Genomic DNA, 25,635 nt, shown 5'->3' with positions numbered 1-25,635 from the left:
ATGTACATTGCTAATTAGAACTATATAGTGATATATAGTAAAGCTGAAATACGGTGCTCAAATTCATGATTTTTCCTTTTACTTTTTAACTGAAAAAGTCAATCTTTTTTTCAGATTATGTAAACTCATAGACCTGTATTAAAACTATTAACTATTAAGTTGGATGTTTCTATCCAGATTAAGAGTGATAAGAACAATTTGAAATTCACCTAAAGCCCACAGTGAGATGCATATGGGAATTTTCTGTATTTTCCAAGAATCTTTCATGTAAATGACTTCTAAGTGCATAGACATAACATGCAATAAATATTTTCCAAAGGACTTTCTTAAAAATGCTTATCTGTAGAATATATATTAGACCAAAAATGCAGCAAAAGGAAATTAAGTCAAAATTTCTTTTTTGATGACACAAGCTTTCATAGCTGAGGGAGGACTTGCCAGGGTTCACTTTGGTTTGCAGGTCTCCACTGTGGGTACACAGCTGCAAGCCAAAATGCTGAAGTTTTGTTTTCCCTGGTAATGCACGTGGCGGCCTATTAAGGGTCATCGTAGCACAACAAACATTTTACACAAGAAGCACAACTCTCACAAAATGTCAAGAAGATGGTCCCACGTTACCCAATGGTCAGCCCAAGTTCCTACGGTCTGAATATTATACGTAGGAGCCTGTAGTATCTCTTACGTTGGAATCACTGCTTCAATAATACCAAATACCACCATCACCAAAGGCCAACATTTATTAAGGTATATTATGTACTAGGAACTGTGCTAAGTGCTTTACAAACATTATCTAGCTTAAAATTCCAATAAGTAAATTGATTATCCCAATTTAATAGGTGAGAAAAGAGGCCTATGGAGACTAGGAAATACCAGGAGGCAGAACCCCAGCCAAAGGAATAAAAACAAAAGTTGAGAGGTTAAGAGATAGGCCAAACATAAGAAAAGTTTAGAAAAGAAAAAAGAAGAGCAAAGGAGGAAAGAGGAAACTCAAAATAAAAAGATAGACAGGAAATAGACTGTCAGAAACCCATACAAAATATGTAATATAAATTAAAAATAGGGTCAAAGATCACACATACAATCTACCAGTGGTGTATGAATATATGAAAAGAATGCACCAAGTAACTCTCTCGGGTGACTAGGGAAACACTGAATATTTACTACTCACTGGCTTAAAAGATTTAATGTGTATCTACCATTATGCTTGTTGATGCCTATAAGAGAATAGCACCTGGCATATATTAGGCACTCAATACATTTTTTTGCTGAACAAATGAATGAATGAATGTATGTCCACAAGTGCTTCTCTCAGGAAGCAGCATATCCATTTGATGAGAAACACACACTTTCTGAAATGCTTTAAAACCCTTATGTTTGTAATAATAACAAGACTAGTTGACATTTATTGAATGCCTACTTTGTATGTGTCAGGAACTATTCTATACTCTTCATATGTACTAACTTGTTCAGTCCTCACAACAAACCTATGGGAGGTGCTGCTATGATTCCCATTTTAAAGAGGAGAAAACTGAGGTGTACAGCAGAAGAATACAAAATTCCCAAGCAATAAGTGGCAGAATGGGAAGCAAGCTATGCATCTGGCTCCAGAATCCATGATCTCTATCATTATATGTTTACATAACGGTTAAGAGTTCTCTGAAAATTTAGAGATATCAGAGAATTTTAGCTGAAAGGAATATTAGAGATAATTTGCTATCTCATTTAATAGATTGCAAAGTTGAGGCCAAAGGTGGCAGTGTCTCTCACCCATAGCTTCAGAGTTGGTGGAAACAACAGGACTGGGACAGGAAGTATCTCAAATTCCCTGCCCAGTTCTTTATTTCTGACACCACACTGCCCCTTAAAAACCAGCTGAATAGAGCAAAACTCACAGATGGAAGACTTGAAAGCTATTATATTATTAAATATGAGTAATTATTTATTATTTTATTTATCATATGCATAAGACAAAAAAGACATAGACAATAAAACTAGAATGGACTATAAAAGGATGTTTTGAAGGAAATCAAATCTTGAAATAGATGCTCTTCCCCCCTCCCCAAAGTCCTATGAATTGTCAACGTGGCTATGGGAGAACAGTTTTGCAAAATGTTGCAAAAGCAAGGAAGAGATGTGGAAGATGGAGAGAGAGAGTATGAGGGTCAATGAGGATGGAGAAGGGAGGCAATGAAAGGCGATTTATGGGAGATTTGGGGAAGGGGCTTTTAATTCAGGTCTCTGGATGTTAAAATAAACTTCTAGAACAACTGTACATTGATTTTCTTTCTTTCTTTTTTTTTTTTTTTTGCGGTACGCGGGCCTCTCACTGTTGTGGCCTCTCCCGTTGCAGAGCACAGGCTCAGCAGCCATGGCTCACGGGCCCAGCCACTCTGCGACATGTGGGATCTTCCTGGACCGGGGCATGAACCCGTGTCCCCTGCATCGGCAGGCGGACTCTCAACCACTCTGCCACCAGGGAAGCCCCATTGATTTTCTTTTAAATAAGATATTCAAATTAATGGTTTAGTCAAAACCAGTGTTCAAACTTAATAGACCTTTATCATAAACAAACAACAAACAAAAAACCCAGACCATGTGTACACATGTGAAATGAATGGGCTTGGCATAGCCCATCCATTTCTTTTGGATGTGTCTAAATGACAGCACACGCTGCCACTAGATCTAGCTGTGACGATCAATACTGAGTGTAAAGATGGACAAAATGAATGGAGACAGCTGCAGTCCACTTGCCTTGTCTCATATATCAATGGTCTGATTTACTCTAGTTTTCATAATATTCCTAAGCCAGAGCCAAGTGGCCCTGAACTTTATGACTCAGAGAGGCTTCAGCTCAGGGATGCAGGTGGATTAACCGATGGCCCCTAAATAATGTCTGTTCCTCATGTAGGAATCCTTGGTCCACAAATCCTCCCACCATCACCAGGGCAGAGGCAGTAGAATCCTGATATTCAGGCTGACTTTTGGGAGTCTTTTCTTTCCTAACACAATTCCCACCATCCATGTCTGTTTTAAACAGGTTTCTCCTTAATAACATGTTTAGTTTTATTAAATACCAGCGGGCAGGAGAAGAAAAACATACAGTGTGATACTGGGGTCTGAAGAAGATGGATCTTAGACCCTGACCCTCTCTAGGGCAGTGCTATCCAAAGCCTGACAGGATTTCTGGAAGCAGATAGAAAAGCACTGATGAGGTGAGGAAGAACATTGTCGTACCAGCTTATAAGAAGTGGTATATAGACCTTGCCATTTTATGATCATGTGATTTTTTTGGTATAAAAAGTTCAATAATTAATACAATAAGTAAATCACTTCTGCACCATTAAATTTGATCTTGACACCCAGGAAAATGAGAATGAGCTAGCTAAATTTTTTTGAGTGCTTAGACTTTTATCCTCAAAATTCCTATGGTGAGTTGCTAAACCAGTCCTGACTCATTTTTTGGTTATGTAATTATATACAGCTAATTCCCCTTAATGCTTCAGTAAAGATTCATGTTATACAGTTATTTCTGGAGCTACACTATTGGGTGTTGTCACTAAGGGGTTTTTAAGAAGGAAAAGCCAATGTTTTCACTCAGAAACGGCTGTAGGTATCTTCACATCAGATATTTATTTTGAAATGTACGCTGTTAATCACTTCAATATCTTTGGAACTTAAAAGTGCCCGAGAGCAAGAAGTGATCATCGGGTAAATCACATCAATGAACTTAACTAAGAGTCTTTAAGAACACTGGAAATCTATGTCAACATAATTTTTCTAGTTCCCCAGTAGAGGGCAACTTCTACACACTTTGACAGTCAACAAAAAAAATCTATGCACACCACATCAGTAAGAACCACTGTATGTTTAAAATAATACAATTTGTGTCTATGAATGGATTTTCACTAACAGGTAGCTATAAAATGTCATGAAATTTTAAATATGTAATTAGAAATCGAATATACTTAATAATGAGTAATTAGCATTTTATGATTAATATAAGTGTTACTGTGGGAACTTTAAAGTAGCAACCATTTAGGTCACTATGATAGATAGTAAGTGAAATATAAAAGGTAAATGATGAGAGTACTGTTCCTTAGTAAACATTTTGATTGAATTTCATTATGACTGACATAGCTAATGTGAATGCATAAAATCTAAGAATAGGCAAAAAAAAAAAGCCATAAACATCTCAAAGTATACTTAACTTCCTTTGTTACTATAAACTTTGAATTAATACTTATCAATGTTCATATTTTAAATGATGTCAGATATAAGAATGCAACTATACATGCGTATTTATGTATTTGCAAACAGAGTAAAATTCTACTATAACACATCTCATTACTATAGAGATTTGGACATAATGTGTTATGTTTTCATTCATTCACCCATTCAACATTTATTTACTGAGCACTTACTATATGCCAGAGACTATTCTAGAAGTCAAGAATACAGTGTGACAAATCTGACAAAATTCCTTACCTTCTTGGAGCTTATACTCCCACTAATAAAAAATACTACATCATGAAGGCTTCTGAAAAGATTAGCTTATAAGATAGATGCTTACCATGTCTCATAACACTAGTTTCATTTTTTATTAGAAAAGTAGGCTTTGTTTTTAGAGAAATATTACAAGGAAAAATGAAATGCTTCAAATCTTAATATTCAAAGACCACTTGTTGACCTTAAATAAAGTAATAAAGTTGATTAGAAAAATATTAATTGTACGGAAAAGTACAAAATGAAAAGTGAAATTTTCTAGCACCCCACTCTCCCCAGAGATGTTAACAGTTTCTTGTGACTCTATCCAGAAAAGAATATACCAGTATTCATCCATTATTCTTTCCACCCATTCATCTAGTCTTCTTAAATTATTCAAATTTATACAGTTTTCTTAAGACAATCATATAATCAGACAAAAATACTTACTATACTCACACTTCACTATATTTCTTGGAGTGCTTTCCATAAAAGAATGTATAAGTGTACCCCATTCTTTTATTTGACTCATTTTATTTTTTAATGTAGAAGTATTTTATAACATTCCATCTCTAAAACCCTCAAAATTCTAGTTTTAAAAGTGGTTATATAATTTTGTCTGAAACTGATAAGAGCTGTGGAATGTGTCGTTACTTAGTGTGTTTTAATTTGTGGAGACTGGGAATTTATGGATTTCAAAAAGAAGCCCGGAAAAATTACCTTTCCTATAGAGCAGCAAATGAAAAAAAAGAATCAACATCTGCTTTGGGTAAAAAGCTTACCAATAACTCCATTAGATCACACACAGGGTAACATCTTTAGCTGTGAATTAGAAATTCTAATACTTTTTTTTAACTAGTCAATTTTTATAATAGTTCTGTGTTATACAATCATCATTTTTTGAGTTCTACTTAAAATTTTTCAATTAAACATGTAAGAATTACTTTCTATTTATAATACTGCTTAAACCATATATTTATTTCAGTGCAAGATTTGATATTAAAATGTGATCATCAGAATTTTTTTAATTTATAAAAATATTATGCAAAATAAAATACAGGGCACTAGGTGGTGCTGTGGGACCTTCCAGATAAACCAACATTGCAACCTGCACTTCATTAGTTAGTTGTGTGGTTGATTCTATATATTTAAACGTACATTACATATTTTTTTCTAGATAAACTAATGCCATGTAAACAATAAAAATAACATAATAGAAAAGCAAAGTTTTGATGATGACCTCTTTCAAAAAGACATGACTCCCTTTCATACTCTAGCTTCTATGTTAAACTATTAAAAAAATCTCTATATTATAAATGTCACTTTTGAGGCATGCTTCTTAATCAGTTATTTTTCATTTATCTTTAATGTTATTTTTTAATATGTATGCAAGAATAAAAAAAATCAGTGAACTGATGAGGATGATTATAATTTTTGTGACTTTGTTTGAATTAAAAAAAAAAATCCCACAAAGACTCAGAGGCAAAAAATATACAAATCAATTATCACTGCAAAGTAAAGGAGCTGTTACAGTGGAGGATGACTGGACTGAATGTCAATATTATGACATAGTATGAGTGTGTTTTGTGTTTGGTAATTGCAATCATTGTTGCTTCTGTTGTGGTCATCCATTTACAATGCTTGCTGTCAGTTTATTTATCTCCTGTAAAACTAAAATACAGTGTGTGTGTGTGTGTGTGTGTGTGTGTGTGTGAAGAAAAGAATAAAAAATCAGCAATTATATATTTTTATCAAATAATTTTCTATTAGGCAATTTCCTATTTCACAGTACACATTGTGTTCTTGGGTTCTATTTTTCTATTCTCCCTAGATGTGACTGCTTGTTGTAGAGCTGTTAATTCAAAGGCTGACAGTGGCCAGACTGACAAGGTAAATGTCTGAATCAGGCCATGTGTAAGATAATAGGGAGTGAGGGCACCCTAGAAAAAAACAGAGTATAGGCATTCAAATCCAGATGAAAAACAAAACCAGCACACGTGTGCACACACTCACACCCCGACACCCCCCTATGCAGGCCAAAGAAAGCACATCTGTGGCCTGCGTGAAGTCTGTGGGCCACTTATTTGTGACCTCCGACCAAGGCCAACACATCCCTAACCATGAATCTATGAGTGACGTATTTGAAAAGAAAATCCAATTTCAGTTCGAATGAAGGAGTGCCAGTGGTGTTTCAGCTGTCCTTCTAGAATGTTTACATCACTTGTATCTATATCCCTCCTTAAAGAACAGAAATCACTAATGATTCAGGAGATAAACTGTAGTGGTCAAGAGAGTTAATTCTCCACGACAAGCTACTGGTTCAACGAAAAACATAGATTTAGCAGTCTCCCTCTAGCGGCAGGGTCTTCTCTCCCTGGAACCACTTGTATGACCCCTCTAATGGGGTGTGGGTGGAGGGGTGAAGCATTTACTATTGAATGCATAGAAATATATGATTAACATACATTTTAAAAGGGTAGATGGTGATGGTGGAATTTATATTACGGTACAAGGTGTGATTAAAAGGAACGAAAATAAATTTTTGACAAAAGCAACAACACTCATCTAAAGGAATGTGGTCCTTCGAGCTTGTTATTGAGAGAAGCCAAACTCATTTTTAAATGATGCATCATTCCAAACATTTTTAGCTGTCTTCAGAAAGAGTTTGTGTGCCACATAAGAAAATAATATAAAATCACGTCATTCCTGAACTGGAAGACAGCACAGAGATTAACAATACTCTTGTTACTTTAGCTACACCTCACAAGTCAGTTCTTCTTGAAAGATAAACACGGTGAAGCTGCGGTCTCCAGGAGAGGCTGTGCCGTAGAAAGCTAAGTGACCTGATGCTCAGAGGAGGGAATCACAATTTACTTTGCATAGGGAATAAGCCTTACACCAGAAACCAAGGCAAAACCAGCATGCTTCAGGAATTTCAAAAATTGTCTAAACATCCATGAGAGTCTCTACTAACATTGAAAATCATTTGGAATTTTTAGAGAATTTAATGCGTTCAAACCCAGATGTACAGAAGAGGTGATGAAAGGCAGAAACAGAGTAGAGTCACACTGCTGAATTCTTTTCATTCACTTTTTAGATTGCCTGAAATGCCATCTCACATGAGCATCTTTTAACTTAATAAGCATCTTGGTTTTCTTTTAATTGCATGCCTTCTTCTGGAGCAGCAGTTCCCCAGGGTCCCTAAGACCATTTTGGGGGCTCAGTGAGACAAAACACGACTTTCATGATAATACTAAGTAAGACACTCTTTGCCTTTTTCACCTTCATTCTTTCACAGTCGTACAGCGAAGTTTTCCAGAGGCCACCCAACATGTGATACTGAGAGATTTTATACAGAAACAGATATGAGACTCCAGCTGTCCTGTATTAAGCCAGACATTAAAGAGATTTGCAAAATGTAAAATAATGGTATTGTTCTCACTGGTTTTTCTTTTTGTTTTGGAAAATAGAGTTATTTTTCATTAAAATATGTACGTTTGCATATCACGGGGTTTTACTGTTATTTAAAAATGAATTAATAATTTCCCAGCTTTAATTTCAAACGTGGTAAATACAGATAGATCTAACCAATACAAATGAAAACTCCTTGGGGTTTTCAACAAACCTTAAGAATGTAAAGGGGTCCTAAAATCTTGAGAACACTGTTCTTGAGGTAAGCTGCTCACATCTTAGTCTAAATCAATTCTGTTAGGGTGCTTTCCTCTAAATATTAATATGAATGTAAAACTTCTATCGAAATGAGCTTTGTTTGAAATCAGGGAAGGTAGAGCATCTGGGGGTAGGAAGCACTCATCCGGGCAAGGTGAGCCTGTCAAGCTTGATGCAGAGGGGTAAACAGAGGCAGGAGAGCTAGGGGCCCAGGTGGAATGACTCAGGTAGAAGAGGGAGCAGAGAGGGAGTCAGGAGGGTGCAATGGCAAATGTTTGGATTTCAAAATGTAGCCTGGGACCAATGCTACATCTAGAAAGGGGTCATTGCTCTTCACCTTCTCTTACCTCTTATACTTTGGGAGACTCCAATCCAGTCTCCACACTGAAATGCAATCCTTCATTGGTTTCCAACTCGTCTTTAAAGACCAGGCATGACCTACAACACCCTGTATGATCTGCTTCTGCCTACCTCTCTATTTCCATCCCTCCTCATTCTGCACTGGGCTCTCCATGCTCCAGCCCCGGGGCCCCTGGTCTGTTTCCTTGACTGGGCTATGTTCCCTTCCACCTGCAGACTTTGGTTTCCTTCAGCCATCAAGGAAGGCTTCCTGCCAATATCAATTTCCCCTGAACATGCACTCTTATGGTATCATGGATCTCCTTTGTAGTACTTCCTATAGTTGCAATTTTCCAATTACTTGTATGATTTTTAAATTATTATCTGTGTGTCCTACACTAGACTGTAAGCTTATGAGGGCAGGGGTCATTCTTATTTTTACTCCATCCTGTATTCCCTGTACCTAGTAAAATGCCTAGGACATAGTACGAGTTCAATTAATATTTTTGAATGGAGGAATAAAGGATTTCTTGCTTCTAGGACTGATTAATAATTATAATAACAATAATAGGGAGTATTTACTGAGCATAGACACTGTTCTATGTACTTCACGAATGTAACATAATTCTGAAAATAAGCCAGTGGATAGGTACAATTATTATCCCCACTTACAGAAGAAGAAATCGAGGCACACAGAAGTTAGACAATTTGGCCAAGGTCAAACAGTCACTTTTGAGGTCAGGATATGAACTCAACAGTTTGATTCTAGAGCCTGTAATATAATAACTGTCGTTTGTGGGCCCAATTTCTACTCATAAGGTTGCCATTCAAAATTATTTCCCATAGAAATCAACAAATGATTTACAAAGTTTAGGAAGCTAATTAGCAAATTGATGAGTGACTCTAACGGGGAACTGTGTAATATGTTCTGGAATTAAAGGGATCTAAAAAACAACAAACAGTCATTTTTGCATTAGTGCTTTTGTAGCTTTCTATGTTTCATCAGTGAAAAGAGAAAAAAGACATTTGTACATTCTGTTTTCCAAAAGTAAAAGGGGATCCAAGAAATAATGACAAAAACGATGTTCTCTTCTAGACCTCTAGAACTAGATAGTACACATGTTAAGATATAGAAAAAAAACTCTCTGATCTTTGAGAAATTATATTTTTTAAAAAGGAAGTGAACCCAAATAAAGCAATGAGCCTAAACTTTCCAAATTAAATAGATACATGTCCTCCTCCCCCATCTGGTTTAATTTCATTAAAAATTTTCAGTATGTTTATTTCTTAACAAACACAGGTTTTATTTATATTAACCTGGTCATTTGAAATTACAAATTAAGTCTCATGAGTCTTTCAATACAAAACGTAATTGTAATTCAAATCTATTTTTTTCTGTGATCACAGCTTTCTTAAGAACGTATGTTACTACAAGAAAAACGAAGTGCAAATCTAGGAATACTACAAATTCCGACGACTTATCATCTAAAACCTAACAATCTATTTCATCATTTTTATGTTTAATTTTATATTGTTAGTATCTTTGTAGTTCTGTTCAGCAAATAACTATTGGACACCACTCTATGTCACCCATATCCTAGAAGCTGGGGAAACAATGTTAAAGGTGGCCTGGTCTCTACTTTACAAGAAATTACGGTCTAGTTGCGGTAAAGTAAAAAGCCAGAGGCCAGATAATGGGGGGAGGAAGGGCTGTTCACCTCACCTAACTGAACGAGGGATTCTGAAAGGGGTGATGTCTAAACTGAGGCCAGAATGATGAGTAGGAAGGGCCAAGAGACAGGTGGAGGTGGAAGGTTCTGGAAGTGACCTGGGAAGTGGGGGGACAGCGTGTACAAAGGCCTAAACACAAGAAAGTGTGCTCATGGCATTTAGGACAGGCAGGATGAATGGGATGTAACAAGCACCATTCTGGCGGCAAGAATCTCACAAATTCCTCATAAGATAACCAGTTATATCTACTAGACTTCTCACCTTCTAGTAAATCAAAGAACCAGAAAGGGCAATTAGATTAAGGGATATCCCAAAAAGTGCCATTTGGAATTTTAACTTTCCTCAGCACTAAACTTTTTAAAAAATATATTACCAAAATGTTAGCCAAACCAAACACTTCCAGGGCTGCTAGGTTGAGAGATGGTTGGAGTGGAGGGTAGGATAGTAAAGTTAGGAGCTTAAGACTGTCCGAATCTTCTATTGCTGGCGAACGTTTTGTTCTCTGGAGAATATTTATTAGTATGGCAAACTTACTCCTGGAATTTTTGTTACTTTGCAAGGAGTTATTTCTATTCAAAAATGGAAAATTCAAAGACCTGAGACCCCTCACCGTATGGTAATCTATATGGCTTGTGTACTGGTGCTGTCTGCTGGGCCTCAAGTCATCAATTATGTATAGAAATGTACAGCTACAGCAGTAGCCAGTGTTGTGGGCCGGTCAGGGGTTTCCTAAGAGGAACAAAAACATTTGACTGTGTCTTCTTTTAGAAAACACAGGCTAGGTGAAAAGAGGAAAATCTTTGAGAGCAAATATGGGTAATCCTCAATATATAAATTAACTTCTTATAATAACTGGAAAATGAATTTTAAAAAAGTACTTGAAAAGAAACCAAAAATATAACTAGGGGAAAAAGTCTCAAAAATAGATATATGAAAGGCTGACATTAATTCATTAAAACCACATACTTTAGAATATATATCCATTCCTTACATATTTGAGGAAAAGTAACTAAATGGGGTCACCAAGCTCCAGGCTCTCTGAACCGAATTCAATGGATTCTATGTTTACAACAAGGAGTAGTCAATGTTATTTGAAATAAAATGTCTTGTAATCCCCAAACCTGGCTGGCTTCTGAGGTGTGAGATTCCATTCTAAATGAATGAAGCATTATTTAGACACTGACCAGAGGGTACAAGGACTATGACTGAAAATGCGATCTAAGATATCTTACGGAATTTTCCCTATTATCCCAAACACAAAAGCTTTCACTGGGATTTCAATAAATGTAGCTCTACCCATTGCTGCAGAAATTTAGTTATTCTCCCTTTCTCTAGTGGAGAGCTGGGGTAGCAGCTGGTGTGTTTTGTAATTAAAACGTGAGAAAGATCTCTCTCAGTACCTAGATAAATGTGCTCAAGAAAATTTGGAGAAATGATTGACTTTAAGTAAAATGACTCTATTTCCTTTCCTGTAAGATATCCGACAAGCTTTGAAACATCTAAGAGTGAGAGTCGTGCTTTCAAAAAGCATACCGATTTCTTCTGCAGGAAACTATCGTGCATAAAAACATATTTACATTTATGTAGATTTAAATGCACATGTTTGAATGTATATCCTGATTGTTCAGCACTATCTGGGTGGAATTTTTAAGGCCTGACTTTTATAAAATAATTTAGGTGACATAAATATTGTGAAGTAGCTAGAAAAAGATATCATAGTTTTATATTACTTTAAAGAGTATCTAACAGTCTCATTTTGTCATTTCTATAGAGGTTAGATCAAATGTCATATTATTTAGCCAAATCTATAAAATTGAAAGCATGTTTGTAAATCAATGCTAAGTCATTAGGGAATGCCTGAAACAGATAAGAATTAAATCAATTTCCTTATTTCTTAGATTTAACTGGAAATAGTTTGCTGAGCATTCATAGAAACTGTAATTTAGCAAAACAGTCTCCTGTGAATGCTAAAATACCTGAATTTCTCAGCTCTTATTTTTTAACACATGATCTCTGCCAGTTTAAATGTGAAAATTCTGACACATTTAAACACATGACATATCAAATTAACTACTTACTAATACAGTCCGTTAAAAAAGACAAAGCTACAGTTCCACAACAATTATACTTTAACTTACTGACTTCCATATTTTGGCTTATGTACAGTTAATTGAAGATATTGCAAATTCAGTGAGAAATGGAATTGAGGCCATTTAAAAAATATCTTTCACTGTAAATTTTTAAATTCATGTTTTATTACACACATGAAATGTGAAGAAAATCTTCAGTTACCATCTACTATATGACAGGTGATTTACATAAATTATCTCAATCCTTAGAAATTTATTATTGAATATTGCTCCAGTAAGGTACATAACTTGTCCAGGGGTCACATGGCTACTGAAAGCTCCTCATGTTATCCATCACTCAACAGCATACGACTTCCTCCTTCTTGAAACACTTTGTTCTTTGGCTTGTGGAATATTGCAAACTCCTCTTCTACCTTCTTCTCCTAGATCTTCCTCCCTCACTTAGTTCAGTTCTCTTAGAAGACCCTCCCTGACTGCCTTATCTACCCCAACCTGCACCTACTTTCTATTCCTTTATCTTGCTTTATTTCTGTTCACAAAATTTATCACCACTTGCTATTATATTTAGTTATTTGCTTATTGTGTTTATTACCCCTACTGTTCACCTATTCCTACCCCCCAGCGAAGGTCCCCAAGGTTGGGATATTGTTTGTCTATTTCCCCCTGTATTCTCAGTGCCTACAACAGTGCCTGGCACAAAGGTGGCCCTCAATAAATATGCTGACTGAACGGCTAGAAGTGTGAAGCTGGGATTCAAATTCTGGTCTTTCTAAACTCTAGGGATATGATTATTTTAACCACACCTGGTTTAATTTCAAATATAGCGCACCTTCATTAAAAGTTTCCAAATAGTAAACTCCAAGGACACAATACATCTTTACAATGAATCCTAAAACCCTGTCCCTCTCTGCTCTACCCAAAGCCTATAACTAAAGAAAGATGTTTTACTGAAAGGAAGGGAGTGAAAAGTCACCTAGTCCAGGAAGAAAGAAGAAAGGAGTTAACTTTTTGCACACTTACCTTGTTCTAAGTACTATGTGTATAATATGTGTGTATGTGCACGTGTGTATTTGCATGTCCATTTCTGTATACATATAATTCATTGCTATTTTATCCTCATGGCAATAATATAAAGCAAGAGAGTGGGCCCTGGCTCCCTCCTTGAGAAGCTTACAGCTGAGAGGCTGGGAGGGAGAGAGGCTAAAATGGGAGCAAACTGCAAGTTCTCCACTGGCCAGGCAAAGACGTGTCAGTTTTCCTCTGGGTCAAGTGACCCAAGGAAGAGATGGACTCAAGTCCTTCTGACTAGGACTCCAGCCGTAGGAGTAGATCACTAAAGGCCAAGGGCTGCAGCTGGCGTGTTAAGAGGATCACTGCCCATGCCAGGCAATGCTGTACTGGGAGGTTCCTAGTGAAGCAGGATTGCTGAAAAACCCGCAGCAGCGTCCCCCCGAGAGAAAGAGCTGGCCTTTGGCGATGTGCCACACTCGGAGGGCAGCAAAGCCCGATTATAAGCCAAGACACATCACTGTGTCCCTTCCTCTCTGGTCCCTCCTTCCCCCACGTACCTGATCCTGGAAGGGACAAAAACAGTGGCTCAGGAATGGGACAGGAGGTGGCCCAAGGATGAGAGAAGAAACCTATCACAGTTCTCCCTTCCTTACTGCAGATGGTTGATCGTGAGTCGATGGGGGAGGGGAAGAAAGGGGAAAAGCTTTCAATTAGCTAAGAGACTGAAGTTTTGACATTAGACTGGACTAGGCTTTTTCTCTATTTATTGAAGTACATCAAATATGGCATAAATTTTTACACATATATCTCATACACATACATACATACCTGGGTAACTGTCACACAGATCTAAATATGAAACATTTCTAGTAATCTAGAAAGATCCCTCATGCTTCCTCCTAGTCAAGTCCCACACAGCCAAAGTCATCACTATTCTCACTTTCATTGCCATGGGTTAATTTTTCTCACCTTGAACTTCATATACATGAAATCATACGTACAAACTCTTTTGTGTATGGTTTCATCGGCTCAATCTTACGTCTGTAAGAGTTAACCATGTTTCTGGGTGGAGCAGTAGCTCATCTTTTCCATTCATATGTCATGTTCTATTGTATGAACACATCACAACTTATTTATCCACTCCTTAATGATGGACATTTGAATTTTTCCCTTTTGGTTTATGAAAAACAGCTGCTACGGAACATGCCTTCCGGTGGACATGTGCACTCATCTGTTGGGTATATACGTGACAGTAGAACTGCTGAGTCAGGGGTAGGCATGCATTTAGCATTCATAGATATTGCCAAACAGTTTCCCAAAGTACTAGAACCACTTTCCACTCCCACCAGCAATATATGAGAATTTCAGTTACTGGGCATCTGCATTAATACTTGCTATTGACAATCTCCTCAAATTTTAGCCATTCTGCACTTTCCTGATGATTGATGATGTTGAGTCCTTTTTTAGATGCTTTCTGAAGATCTGGATATCATTTTCAATGAAATGTCTATTGAAATCTTTGCCCATTTCTTATTGTGTCACCTATATTTTTTATTGATTGTATGAGCTATTTACATAGTCTGGATACGAATCTTTTGTTGGATACCCAACAATGTGTGTACTCGAAATATTTTCTCTGACTCGTGGCTTGCCTTTAACTCTCTTAATGGTAGTTTTTTGTTGAACAGATGTTTTTAATTTTAACGAAGTCCATTTGATCAATCTTTTCAGATATAGTTATGATTTTGTGAGTTGAGAAGATGTTCTCCCGTGTTTTCTCCTAGTACACTGGACTTTTTAATACCTGAAAGTGACTGGAGAAACTATGGTTTTTTTCTGAAATTTTATGCAAAAAGGGGAAAGAGTTATTTCACAGAGCAAGTGTAAAAACAAGTACTGAGTGACAGTAATATTGCTTTATGCTATGCTTGTACCCAATAAGAGTCTAGCTCATCAATAAGTCAGTTATACTTGGTTTGACTATGAAGATTCATTTGAGAAGGTATAGCACCCTTTTTTTTTTTAAATGAACAATCCTCCCAGTGAGTACATGAGGCACTCCTGATTTATTAGCTAAGTTTATTATAGATATGACACAGCTATACAGAATCAAGACTTTCCATTATTGAATATATATCGAGTGCCTTAGGGCATTCCATACAAAGATAAGCTTCTTCTCTTATAATTTGGTTTTCTTAGAAATGGTATTTGCTATTGAAGTTTAGTGTCATACTGAAGGGATGCTGGGCAGGAATTCAGAAGTGTTTCCAGTCTGCTCTGTCACTGACTACCTAGCAATAGCTCATCCACATCCATAGACTTAATTTTCCAAAACTGTACATTACAAGGTTGGATTTGGGTTTCTAACCTGTCTTTCTGTCCCCACCCAGTGACCCCAAACTAGAAACCTAGGAGTCAACCCTAACTCCTCTCCCTCTCACCTGCTACATCTACACCCACCAAGGACTCTATCCCACCTCTAAAATAACTTTGCAATATATATTTGCTTCTCATCATCCCACTGCTACTTTCCTCTAGGCCAATGTTCTTTTTCTCTTGAATCACGGTACCAGCCTCCTAATGAGTTCACACCTCTAGTCTAGCCCTGCTCCAAACCATCTTCCATATGCAGTCAAGGTGGTTCCTCTAAGTTAATAATGACGAAGTCTTCTACAGCACTTACTCTGCGCTTGCTCCTTTATAAGGCATGATCTCATTTGATGTCTCTAACAACCCTAAGAGGGAGGTACTGTATTTCTCTTTCCTTTAAATGGAGTCATTGAAGCTTAAAGAGGAAGAGCAACTTCCCCACGATGATTCAGACAAGGAAGGAGTCTGCAAATCTGATCAGGTTGCTCGCCCCACTCGCCCTTAAGTTCATCAAATGAACCAGGCTCTCTCTCTGTACTGGCCCCTGTGTGTGCTGTTCCCTCTGCCTGGAACATTTTTTTTTCCTACTCTCTACTTCCCACCCCCCTTTTCCCTGACTGACGCTTCATCTTTCAGGCATCAGCACTCCTGAGGTTCCTGAAGGTTGAAGTCTCTATTTACATACTCAAATAGTTCCCTATCTTCTCTCACAGCATTGTCCACATTTTATTTTGATACTTGTTTAACTGTCTTCTCCACTAGACGAAAATTCCTTGAGGGGAGGGGTGGTCTATCTCATTTATTACTGTTCCTGCGGGCCTAACCACGCGCTGCCGAACTTTCAGTAGGCACTCAATAAAGGTTAAAAGAAAAAAATGTCAGAAGAATATTTGTGATTTGTGGATTGTTCAATGAGAAACACAATGGACCACAAAACTGTGAAATAAACCATCAAATAGAAATTATATTCTTTTCTCAAACAGCCCCCAAATAGATCATCAGGAAGTATGTAAACTTGCTATAAGTTCCTTGAGTGCAGCGTCTGTATCTTATTCATTTCTGTAATGCTTTCCACACGACGGGCATTTATTAAGTGACTGTCAAGCAGAATTACTTGCAATGCCTCTCTTTGGATGCTTTTCCCTATCCATTACTGAAGACACACTCAAGACTCCCCTCAGATGAAAATACAGACTAGTATGAATTCTGGAGCCAGACTACTTCTGTTCAAACTCTAGCACCATCTGTTGTATGATCTTAGATAATGATTAAACCCTTATGTACCTCAGTATCTTCATCTGTAAAATGGACATAATAATTGTACCTATGATGGCTGTTAACATAACTGATGCCATCTTGGGCCCTTACAGTTTCTCCCGTCCTTCTGTGAACCTACCCAGTAATTCAGTTTTCTGTTGTCGAGAGCTCTGTAGTTAATAGATATTGTTCAATAATCATTAGGATCAGGTGGCCTCTATGCTGTTAGTCCCCAAACAATGATGAAAACCGCTGAGGAATTCTCAGTGCCCACAAGATTAGTTACTCATTCACGAGTCTTGACTTAGGAATGCACATCCTGTTTCCAAGCACATACTCCATACCGTAGGTTAACTATAAAATTATCTCAATGGCCCTCTGGCAGTATGGAGTGCAGCTGCGAATGCTTCTGCATCGTGGTCTGCCCAATCTCACCCTGTAAGTTACCCTATAATACACTGATCCATTGATTACATGGAGCTGCCTGCCTCATTTTTCAGTCTCAAGATGCCTTCTCAGTTCGGTGGGCACTTTTTGTTCCCTCCGTCCTCCAACACACCTACTTCATAGGGCTGATACAAGGATTACATGAGTTAACATAAAGTATTAGAATAGTGACAGACACAGAGAAAGTACTATGATACTGATGCTACTATTTATACTACTACTACTACTACTACTGCCACTAAAACTAATCCTTCTCTTCTCTGAACTTCTTGAAAGCAAATGTGTTAACTATCTTTTTACCTCCATCCACAATGCCAGGTATAACGCTTCACACATCATTGGTCCATAATCAGTATTAGTTGGGTAGGTTGAGAGATTATTGCATTTCTAAAAAGAGCCAATGCCAGAGAGTCAGATGAACGGTTTTTTTAGGTAGGTCAAATGTTCACTATTTATTTCAAGCTAAGTCAAAACTGTGCTTTGTAGGTAAGTTGGAAGAATGGGCTTGGAAGGCTTTAGAAGAGTTATTTTGATGGAGCCAATTAATACGAGGCTGCCACAGCAAAATCACAAAGAGGATTTAGATCAGTGATTCTTGCTTCTTGTCCAAGATCCTGACAAGTACACAGTTTAAGAAAAAAAAAAAAAAGCCAATACGCACAGTGGAAGCCTCTTCCATTTCCTTTTTAGTACTACTTTCATTGGAGAGTATCCAACAAGGTAAACTGCCCCCCACCCAAAAAGCAGACTGCCAATCCTTGGCAGAAACTGACGTCAAGAGATCCATGGACCGAGCAAAGTATCAGGGGACTCTGTAATTCTAACTCGGCTTATTATATATTAAGATCACATTATTACAGCATAAAATCCAGTAAATATAGAAAATATAAAATTTTGCCAAAAAATTATGGTTCACTAATAATATCTTTTGTACTCCTAGAAAGCACAAAACACTATTTATATTTATATAAACACTGAATTAATCAATAATAAGTCAGATATTTGCTTCCTTTTTTCAAATATCTATATATGCATTTTTAATTTTAATTTTTATCTAGATTTTTTAAACTGTATTTTACTGTGTAAAATACAGTAAAAATCTCATATAATGATTTAAAAATCACAAAGTTATGTCCAAATATTATTTTAGTGCCTCATGATTGACGGTAGCTGACTTTATGACTGAGTTTAAAATTAAAGTTTATCTTTACTTAAAGCACAGGTAACAGAAGTTTTAAATTATATCATTAAATTAAATTAAATCATTAAATTCAACCTCAGATATTTAATAAACCAAAATTTTCTTATTATTGATAAATAATGCTTCAAAATTATAGGGATGGTTACCAACTTATCAATATCTGAAAGTTCTGCTCCAGCTCCAAAAGGTGGGTAGGTATATATTTACTGTTTCTCAATATACAGTCATTTTATTCAAATGAAGCAATGCTTTAGGCACTCAAATTCTGGAATCAGACAGTCTGAGTCTTAGCTCTGTTTCCTAATAGCTATGAGGACTTCAGCAAGTTATTATTTTTCTTTTTTAAACTTATAATTTTGAGATCATTGTAGGTTCATATGCAGTTATAAGAAATAATGCAGAGAGATCAGTGTACCCTTCACCCAGTTTTCCCCAGTGGTAACATCTTGCACAAGTTTAGTATTGACAATATCACAACTGGGAAATTGGCAGTGATACAATCTACCCCTCTTATCCAGAGTTCACCAGAGTTTACTATTTTTAGAGTAAAATAGTTTTATACAACTTAAGAAAATACTTATTCTCCCTTCATGGAAAAGGGTCTACTTTCCTAAGTATTTCCTTCCAGATTTTCTTGGTCTTGCCTTTTATCATGCAGACAAAAATTCTTCTGAGTACCCTGTGTTGAAAATGTACTTGGGTTATAAATACATTAGGGGCAAAGAAACTTTATCCTTTGACTCCATATTCAGATCTTTTCCTCTTCTGAGCAACCTATAAGCAAGGTTTTTGCTATGCATCCTAAAAAACATGGCTTAGTTAATCTACAAGGTATTTGTTCAGTTCCTGAGTCACTGGAATAATGTATGTATAGAGATCTGCGAGCTGTTTAATATCATAACAGTGCGACACCAAGATGAATACAAAGTTCTCACACTAATTCTCCTAACAGTTATAGTCTCTGCCTCTATAAAAAAAATATGTTAAAATGATAACTAAAAGCCAAAACCAAAACCAACAAAACAAAAGAAACAAACGAAAACTTATTTGGCTTTCCCTAGTATTGTCCAGTGCAGTGCTGTCAACTAGAACTTTCTGCAATGATGGAAAAGTTCCAGTCTGCACTGTTCAACACAATAGCCAGTAGCCACATGTAGCTATTTAAACACTTGAAATGTGGCTAGTGCAACTAAGGACCTGAATTTTAAATTTTATTTAATTTTCTAATTAATTTAATTAGCCACATGTGGTTAGTTAATAGCGTATTAGATAGTGCAGGTCCACAAACGTCAATTGTTCATGAATTCTTCTTCAGTGGAGACACTGAACGTCACTTTTAGTTTTAAATGATTTGTAATGTTATCCATTGGATAAAATTTGGGAGCTCTTTTCTACAATTTTACTTGAAAAGAATCACTGAAAATCAAATTGTCAGAGCCTGCACGAAGAAAAGTTTCTGTTTCATTGTGCTATGTTGGTGGGAGTTGGCTAAAGAATTCATCACTTTATCCAACATTTGTCTCCATCTATTATTCTCTGGTTCTTTAGGCTGTTCTATCCGCCCTGCATTACCAAGTGGCTTCAGGCAGACAAACATTAAAAACAAAACAAAACAAACAACAACACACATAGTCAATATAGCAAATGAGTCTGCAATCAGACAACAAAAGTGGCAAGTGACAAAAGCCAAGTCTCTACTCAATATTCTGTAATAACCTATATGGGAAAAGAATCTAAAAAAGAGTATATATATATGTGTGTGTGTGTGTGTGTGTGTGTGTGTGTGTGTGTGTGTGTGTGTGTGTGTGTAACTGATTCACTTTGCTGTACACCTGAAACTGATACAACATTGTAAATCAACTAAACTCCACTAAAAAAAAAAAAAAAAAACTATAACTGTCAAAAAAACCACTTTAAATTCCACCACAGTACACTGACCCTATTGCTCAGTATTAAAAACTTTACTCAAGTTTTGAAAACCTCCAGAAAGCTTTGGTTTCAGCAGTCATTATACTGCGGCTCACAATTAACACTGCCAGATTCCTCTCTAATCAACTATTCGCTCAGATGTCCAGCATTTCTTTGGAGCTCCTTACCTCCATGTCACCATGGTTTAGGAGATGACACATGCCTGTGTACTTTTCAGAATGAAGGGCGGGCTTTAAGTGGGTTTTAACACTAAATGAGAACAAGGGTGAGAGAAGAGAAATCAACCGTTTTAGTCAAAGTTGAGCTTCCGGCGAGCTGCAGGCAGTGCACAGCATGAGAGAATCTGGCTCCAGAAAGTGCCCATGTGTTGACAGCTGAATAAGAGTTTGAAGCCTTCATGGTACAAATGTTCTGTCACTGGTACAGTTACACAGGGCTTTACTTCACCAGAACCGCCAAAATATGCAAAGCTGTTGACAACCCATGATGTGAAATTAATTCACTCTAGACTTTGACATTAAATTAGCAAGTTATTTTTACATAGGTAGTCACCCTGCACTGACTTGATTAACTGAAGAAAAAGAAGGATCATTTCGTTCAGCCTAAAACTTTCAAGGAGTAAGACTAGAGACTATGAAAGAATGCAACTAGTACCCGTGCCTTCCTTCTGGAACAAACCCGCTAGACAGCAGGTTGGCATTGTGTAACATTTTTATCAGGTGTAAATTCAATTTATTTCACAGGTGAGAGATCTCCAAATGCAAAGTTCACCCCAAAGTATAAATATTCAAAATAATCTGGGAGTAAATTAAAATCACTAAGAGATACTCCTACCGGTACGTAGCATCACGTGTAAAACATAAGGATACCGCAGTCTATAAAATTACTTCCAGTATTAACATTCAGTGTTTGGGAATTTTAAAGCTTTTCTAGGCATCTCAGTTTTAACTAAATAATGACAAGTTGTTCTGAATGCTACCCAGCCTATACTAGTCCTTTTGTCTTCTTGAATTCCTGCAGCACATATCTGGGGAATGTATTCTGCAACTTAGTAGTTGATCTTTTATTATGACTTCCTGTTCATGATTATTATCACCAAAATGAGAAAGTGAGCCCCCGAGGACAGGGACTAAACCTCTCACACGTGCCTCCTGCCGGTCTGCTGTATTAGTTAGGAGCATGGGCCCTGGGGCCAGACATCCTGGGTTCAAATCCTGCTCTACCACTGACAATCGGTGTGATCATAGCAAGTTATCACCCTAGCAAGTTATCTAACCTCTCTGGGCCTAGGTTTCCTCAGTAAACTCTGGATAAACACAGTACCTACATGCCTTTGTGTTATTGTAAGGAATGAATAAACGTATACATGCTAAATGCATGGTGCAGTTCTTGGCACTTAGTAAGTATTCAAAAGATGTTGGTTTACATTATTAGTAGTAGGTTTTTCTTGGACAAGTAGAGTTAAAAAAATAACAAAACAACTTTTCCTTTTTTTTTTCTGGATTGCAGGATGCCTTATGGAAACTCTGATGTGAAGCATAAAACAGCTTCATTTTTAAACATCCCATGTTGGGTAAATAGAAAGAAAGGCTGATAAAGGAAATGAGGTTATCCTTTTGAATATATCATTGTTGGTAATACTGACAGGTAAATTCTACTATCCTAAATGATGTTTCTGTGAACAGTCACCTTGTGATTCGTATAATATGAGGCCTCCACAGCAGACAAATGAGGCTTATTCCTAAGGCCTGATTACTGATAGACCATAAAATGAGTAATGTTAGAGGCATTATCTTTGTTATTACAGTGAATGATTTATTCTACACCAGAGCTCAGGAATCCTAATATTAACATATCTCGCGGCAATCAATCATATTCAATTTTGACTTTCAAATCTTTGTGAAACATCAAATGATACTGCTAAGCATACAGCTTAATTGTGGAGACTGCTGATGTGGACAATAATGCCATTAGTGGGCCCAAAAAGCTAAATCAGCAGTATCGAGCCTGAAAATAAAAGAGGTTGGAATTCTGAAGAAAAAGAGTTAACCCACCAATTGAAACAAGATAAACACACTAAAAATAATTTGCAAAACAATGTTCTCCCTGCATTTAATCAACATGTGTCAGAAGAAACAAAAATCACAGGAGCTGAAAGTAAAAAAAAATCAATTAAAATAAAGTCACAGGGCATGGTAGAGAATTCTTTCTGGCAGTCATTTGATATAATGTGGTTAATATTTCCAGTCAGTCAAATTAACGCCATTTTGCCACTGCAGATTTACAGTCACAAAATGCACACTCCCAAGAGGCTTATTTTATTCCAAGAATCAGAGTAACAAATTCCTTTTAGGCATAGAACAACTTGACCATTTTCTTCTGAACGTAAGTAATGAAAGAGAAACCGTCCCTCAGAAAAAAAATTAATTTGCTGTACATTCACATTTGGCCATCATCTTGTTCCTCCTTGACTTCCCCTTCAAAGTCCTTGGATAGAAACCCATCCATTTATCGCTCCATTTGTATCAACAGATATGCTTTTATTTCTTATCGGCCTGCCTATTCGTATCATGTGTACTCCGCCATGTTATTGATTGAAAGAAACTCAGGCAAGGTGGTGTCAGCTCATATTCCTAAAGGGAGTCCCCCGAGTAGATTGGTGAGGCACTTAAGGTCAAGTCAGAATTGTCTGTTTCTACATTAAAACTGCAGGGCACAGAGACAAGAAGAATGTAGATTTCTCAAGCATGCCAAACAAATACGAACATTCAACCTTCATGGTTTTATCTTCCCCCACAGAGTTCAGAGGTACTTTTCATGGAGGAAAACTTGGTTTTGTAAAAACAAAAATTATTTGAAACCCTTCTTCCTACTTTCCACGCTTTCTTCTTCCTTTCTTTCATCTCTTTTATTTATCTATCCAAATGGTTACTCCAAACAGAGAGAAATCTTAAGGCAAATAAAGTCACTGAAGCACACAATGGCCGGAGAGAGAGGATCTAGTAAGTCCCCTCATAGGTTAATCTGGTGTTTTCCTGATGACCTGTGAGGTAATCCCTTTCTCCTTTGAGCAAGGAGAAAGTAAAGTTAACCATGTTTGTCAACTATATGTTTAGCGCCATAAAAATTCCCAAGATCTGGATTATTGGAAGAACCTCAAAATTCATTCATCAAACACTTTCCAGAGCACATATTATATGCACAGCACTCTTTCTGGAACAAGGGTTTCAAAGATGGATATGGTATGCTTGCATGATATGTGCTGTGATAGGAGATAAACCACATGTCAAGGGAGAGAACAGCATATCATGGCCTAAAGAGCTAGAGTTAGACAGACTGGGATTCAAATTTGTCCTTCTCCACACATAGTGGGGCTCTGGGAAGTCACCTACCTTCTTGAATTTCATTTTGCCCAAATATAGCATAGACATCGTATTATTTATCTTACATAGTACTCTTGGTAGATGGTTAATAAACAATAGTTTGCTTTTCCTCCTTGGATACAAAGTCAAGGACAACTCGTTTGGTCTAAGGGCAGAGAAGATAAGGGGACAAGGGGCCAAAGAAAGGGCAGAGTTGACGCTGACTTTGTAGAAAACGTAGGATTTCAACAGAGAAAAATGGGAAGTAAGGTATTCTTGGCGAAGAAAGCTTCATGAGGGAAAAAAATGGAACTGTATAAAGTACATGTTTGTTTTTTTTTTTAAAAAGCACATGGCATGTTTAGAGGGAGAGAGCAGAGTGGTTAAGAGTGGGGTTATGGGGTCAGCCTGCCTGAGCTGGGATCATCATGCCTACTTGGGATAACCTGGGGTAGGTAACTTGCTTATTCACTTTCCTCCTGTATTGCCCACATATAACAATACCTACGTCATAGGGTGTATTGAAGATTAAATGGAGGAGATATATATATATATATCTCCTCCATATATATGTGTGTGTGTGTATATATATATATCAAACAGGGCCTCCTGTAAAATCAATGTTACTGCCATTATTGTTAGAGCTATTACAACTAAAGACCTATTATTAGAGAAGTCTCAGTGGGTTGGGGATGGCTCAAGTTTAAGGAAAATGGAAGAAATATGGGTCATCAGAGTGGTATTTTTCATTCTTCCTTTTGACTACCAGGCATCTGATTACTTAGTACTCTAAAAGCAATATTTTATCTCAGTTGGGTGAATGGGTTACTTCTATAGATATCAGGCTACTCTATGTCTCCTCGCATTGCTAAATATATTCTCGTCCAGTGGTTGCTAAACCTGGCCATGCATCAGAATTCCTTGGGAATCTGATTTTAAAAGAGAGAGAGAGAGAGAGAGAGAGAGAGAGAGAGGGAGAGAAAAAGAAACTCTTAGGTCTAAACCTAGAGATTCTTATTCAATAAATTTAAGGTGGAGCTGAGAAAACTGCATTTTTTTAAAAAGCTTCCCTGGTGATTCTGATAAACACCTAAATGTGGAGACCTTCACTGTAGTCTATTCAGAAGCCAGGTCAATATGTTTTACTCTTATTGCCCATTGAATAAAATAACATCCAGCTTATCTAATAATAAGAGATTCATAAAAGTGCTAGCCTCCTTTTAATCTTACAGAAACACTCTTATTCATTGAAAGAAGGCATTAATAAGAGTATAACTTCTTTGTTAATTAGTTACTGAAGCATTTTGCAAGGATGATAGCATGAAAGAGCCTGGAATGACAGAGGTAAGTTAACTTTTCATCAAACATTAAAAACGAAAATACCCTTTTCTCAGATTAAATATCGCAACGCTTCCAAAATAAGTTGTTTCACCATTATTTACTCTACTCTCAGATACATTTAGGAATGTAAATTATGAAATAAGAATCCAAGGAATTCATGATGGTTTCAACATTACTACTAGGAAGACTCAAATTTTGATTGTCCAGAGTCCGTTTGTTCTTTCAATAGATTTGTCTGAAAGAATATCAGTCAGCCATATCAGTGAGACCTATTAGCTTCATAAAATAATTGCTTATTTTATTAAGACCATTTATAGCTTCTTAGTGCACCTAAGGGTTTATTGATCATTATTGGATAGGAAGTCCTAGAGGAAGAACATTTTAAGCAAAAGGCTGATTTGGAATA

General features: G+C 36.8%; 1 protein-coding gene across 1 annotated transcript in view; it reads right to left on the bottom strand.

The window, feature by feature from the left end:
* Positions 1-25,635, bottom strand: part of SLC10A7 (solute carrier family 10 member 7) — a 171,411-nt gene that overhangs the window by 84,674 nt on the left and 61,102 nt on the right. Inside the window, exon 2 of the mRNA XM_033857320.2 lies at positions 17,697-17,783. Within this exon, the coding sequence (XP_033713211.1) occupies positions 17,697-17,735 (39 nt within the window). The 5' untranslated portion in view covers positions 17,736-17,783. The remainder of the gene's footprint in view (positions 1-17,696; positions 17,784-25,635) is intronic.

This window comes from Tursiops truncatus, chromosome 5 (assembly GCF_011762595.2).
Source record: "Tursiops truncatus isolate mTurTru1 chromosome 5, mTurTru1.mat.Y, whole genome shotgun sequence".
NCBI lineage: Eukaryota > Metazoa > Chordata > Mammalia > Artiodactyla > Delphinidae > Tursiops > Tursiops truncatus.
This window is presented reverse-complemented; position numbering and strand designations above follow the sequence as displayed.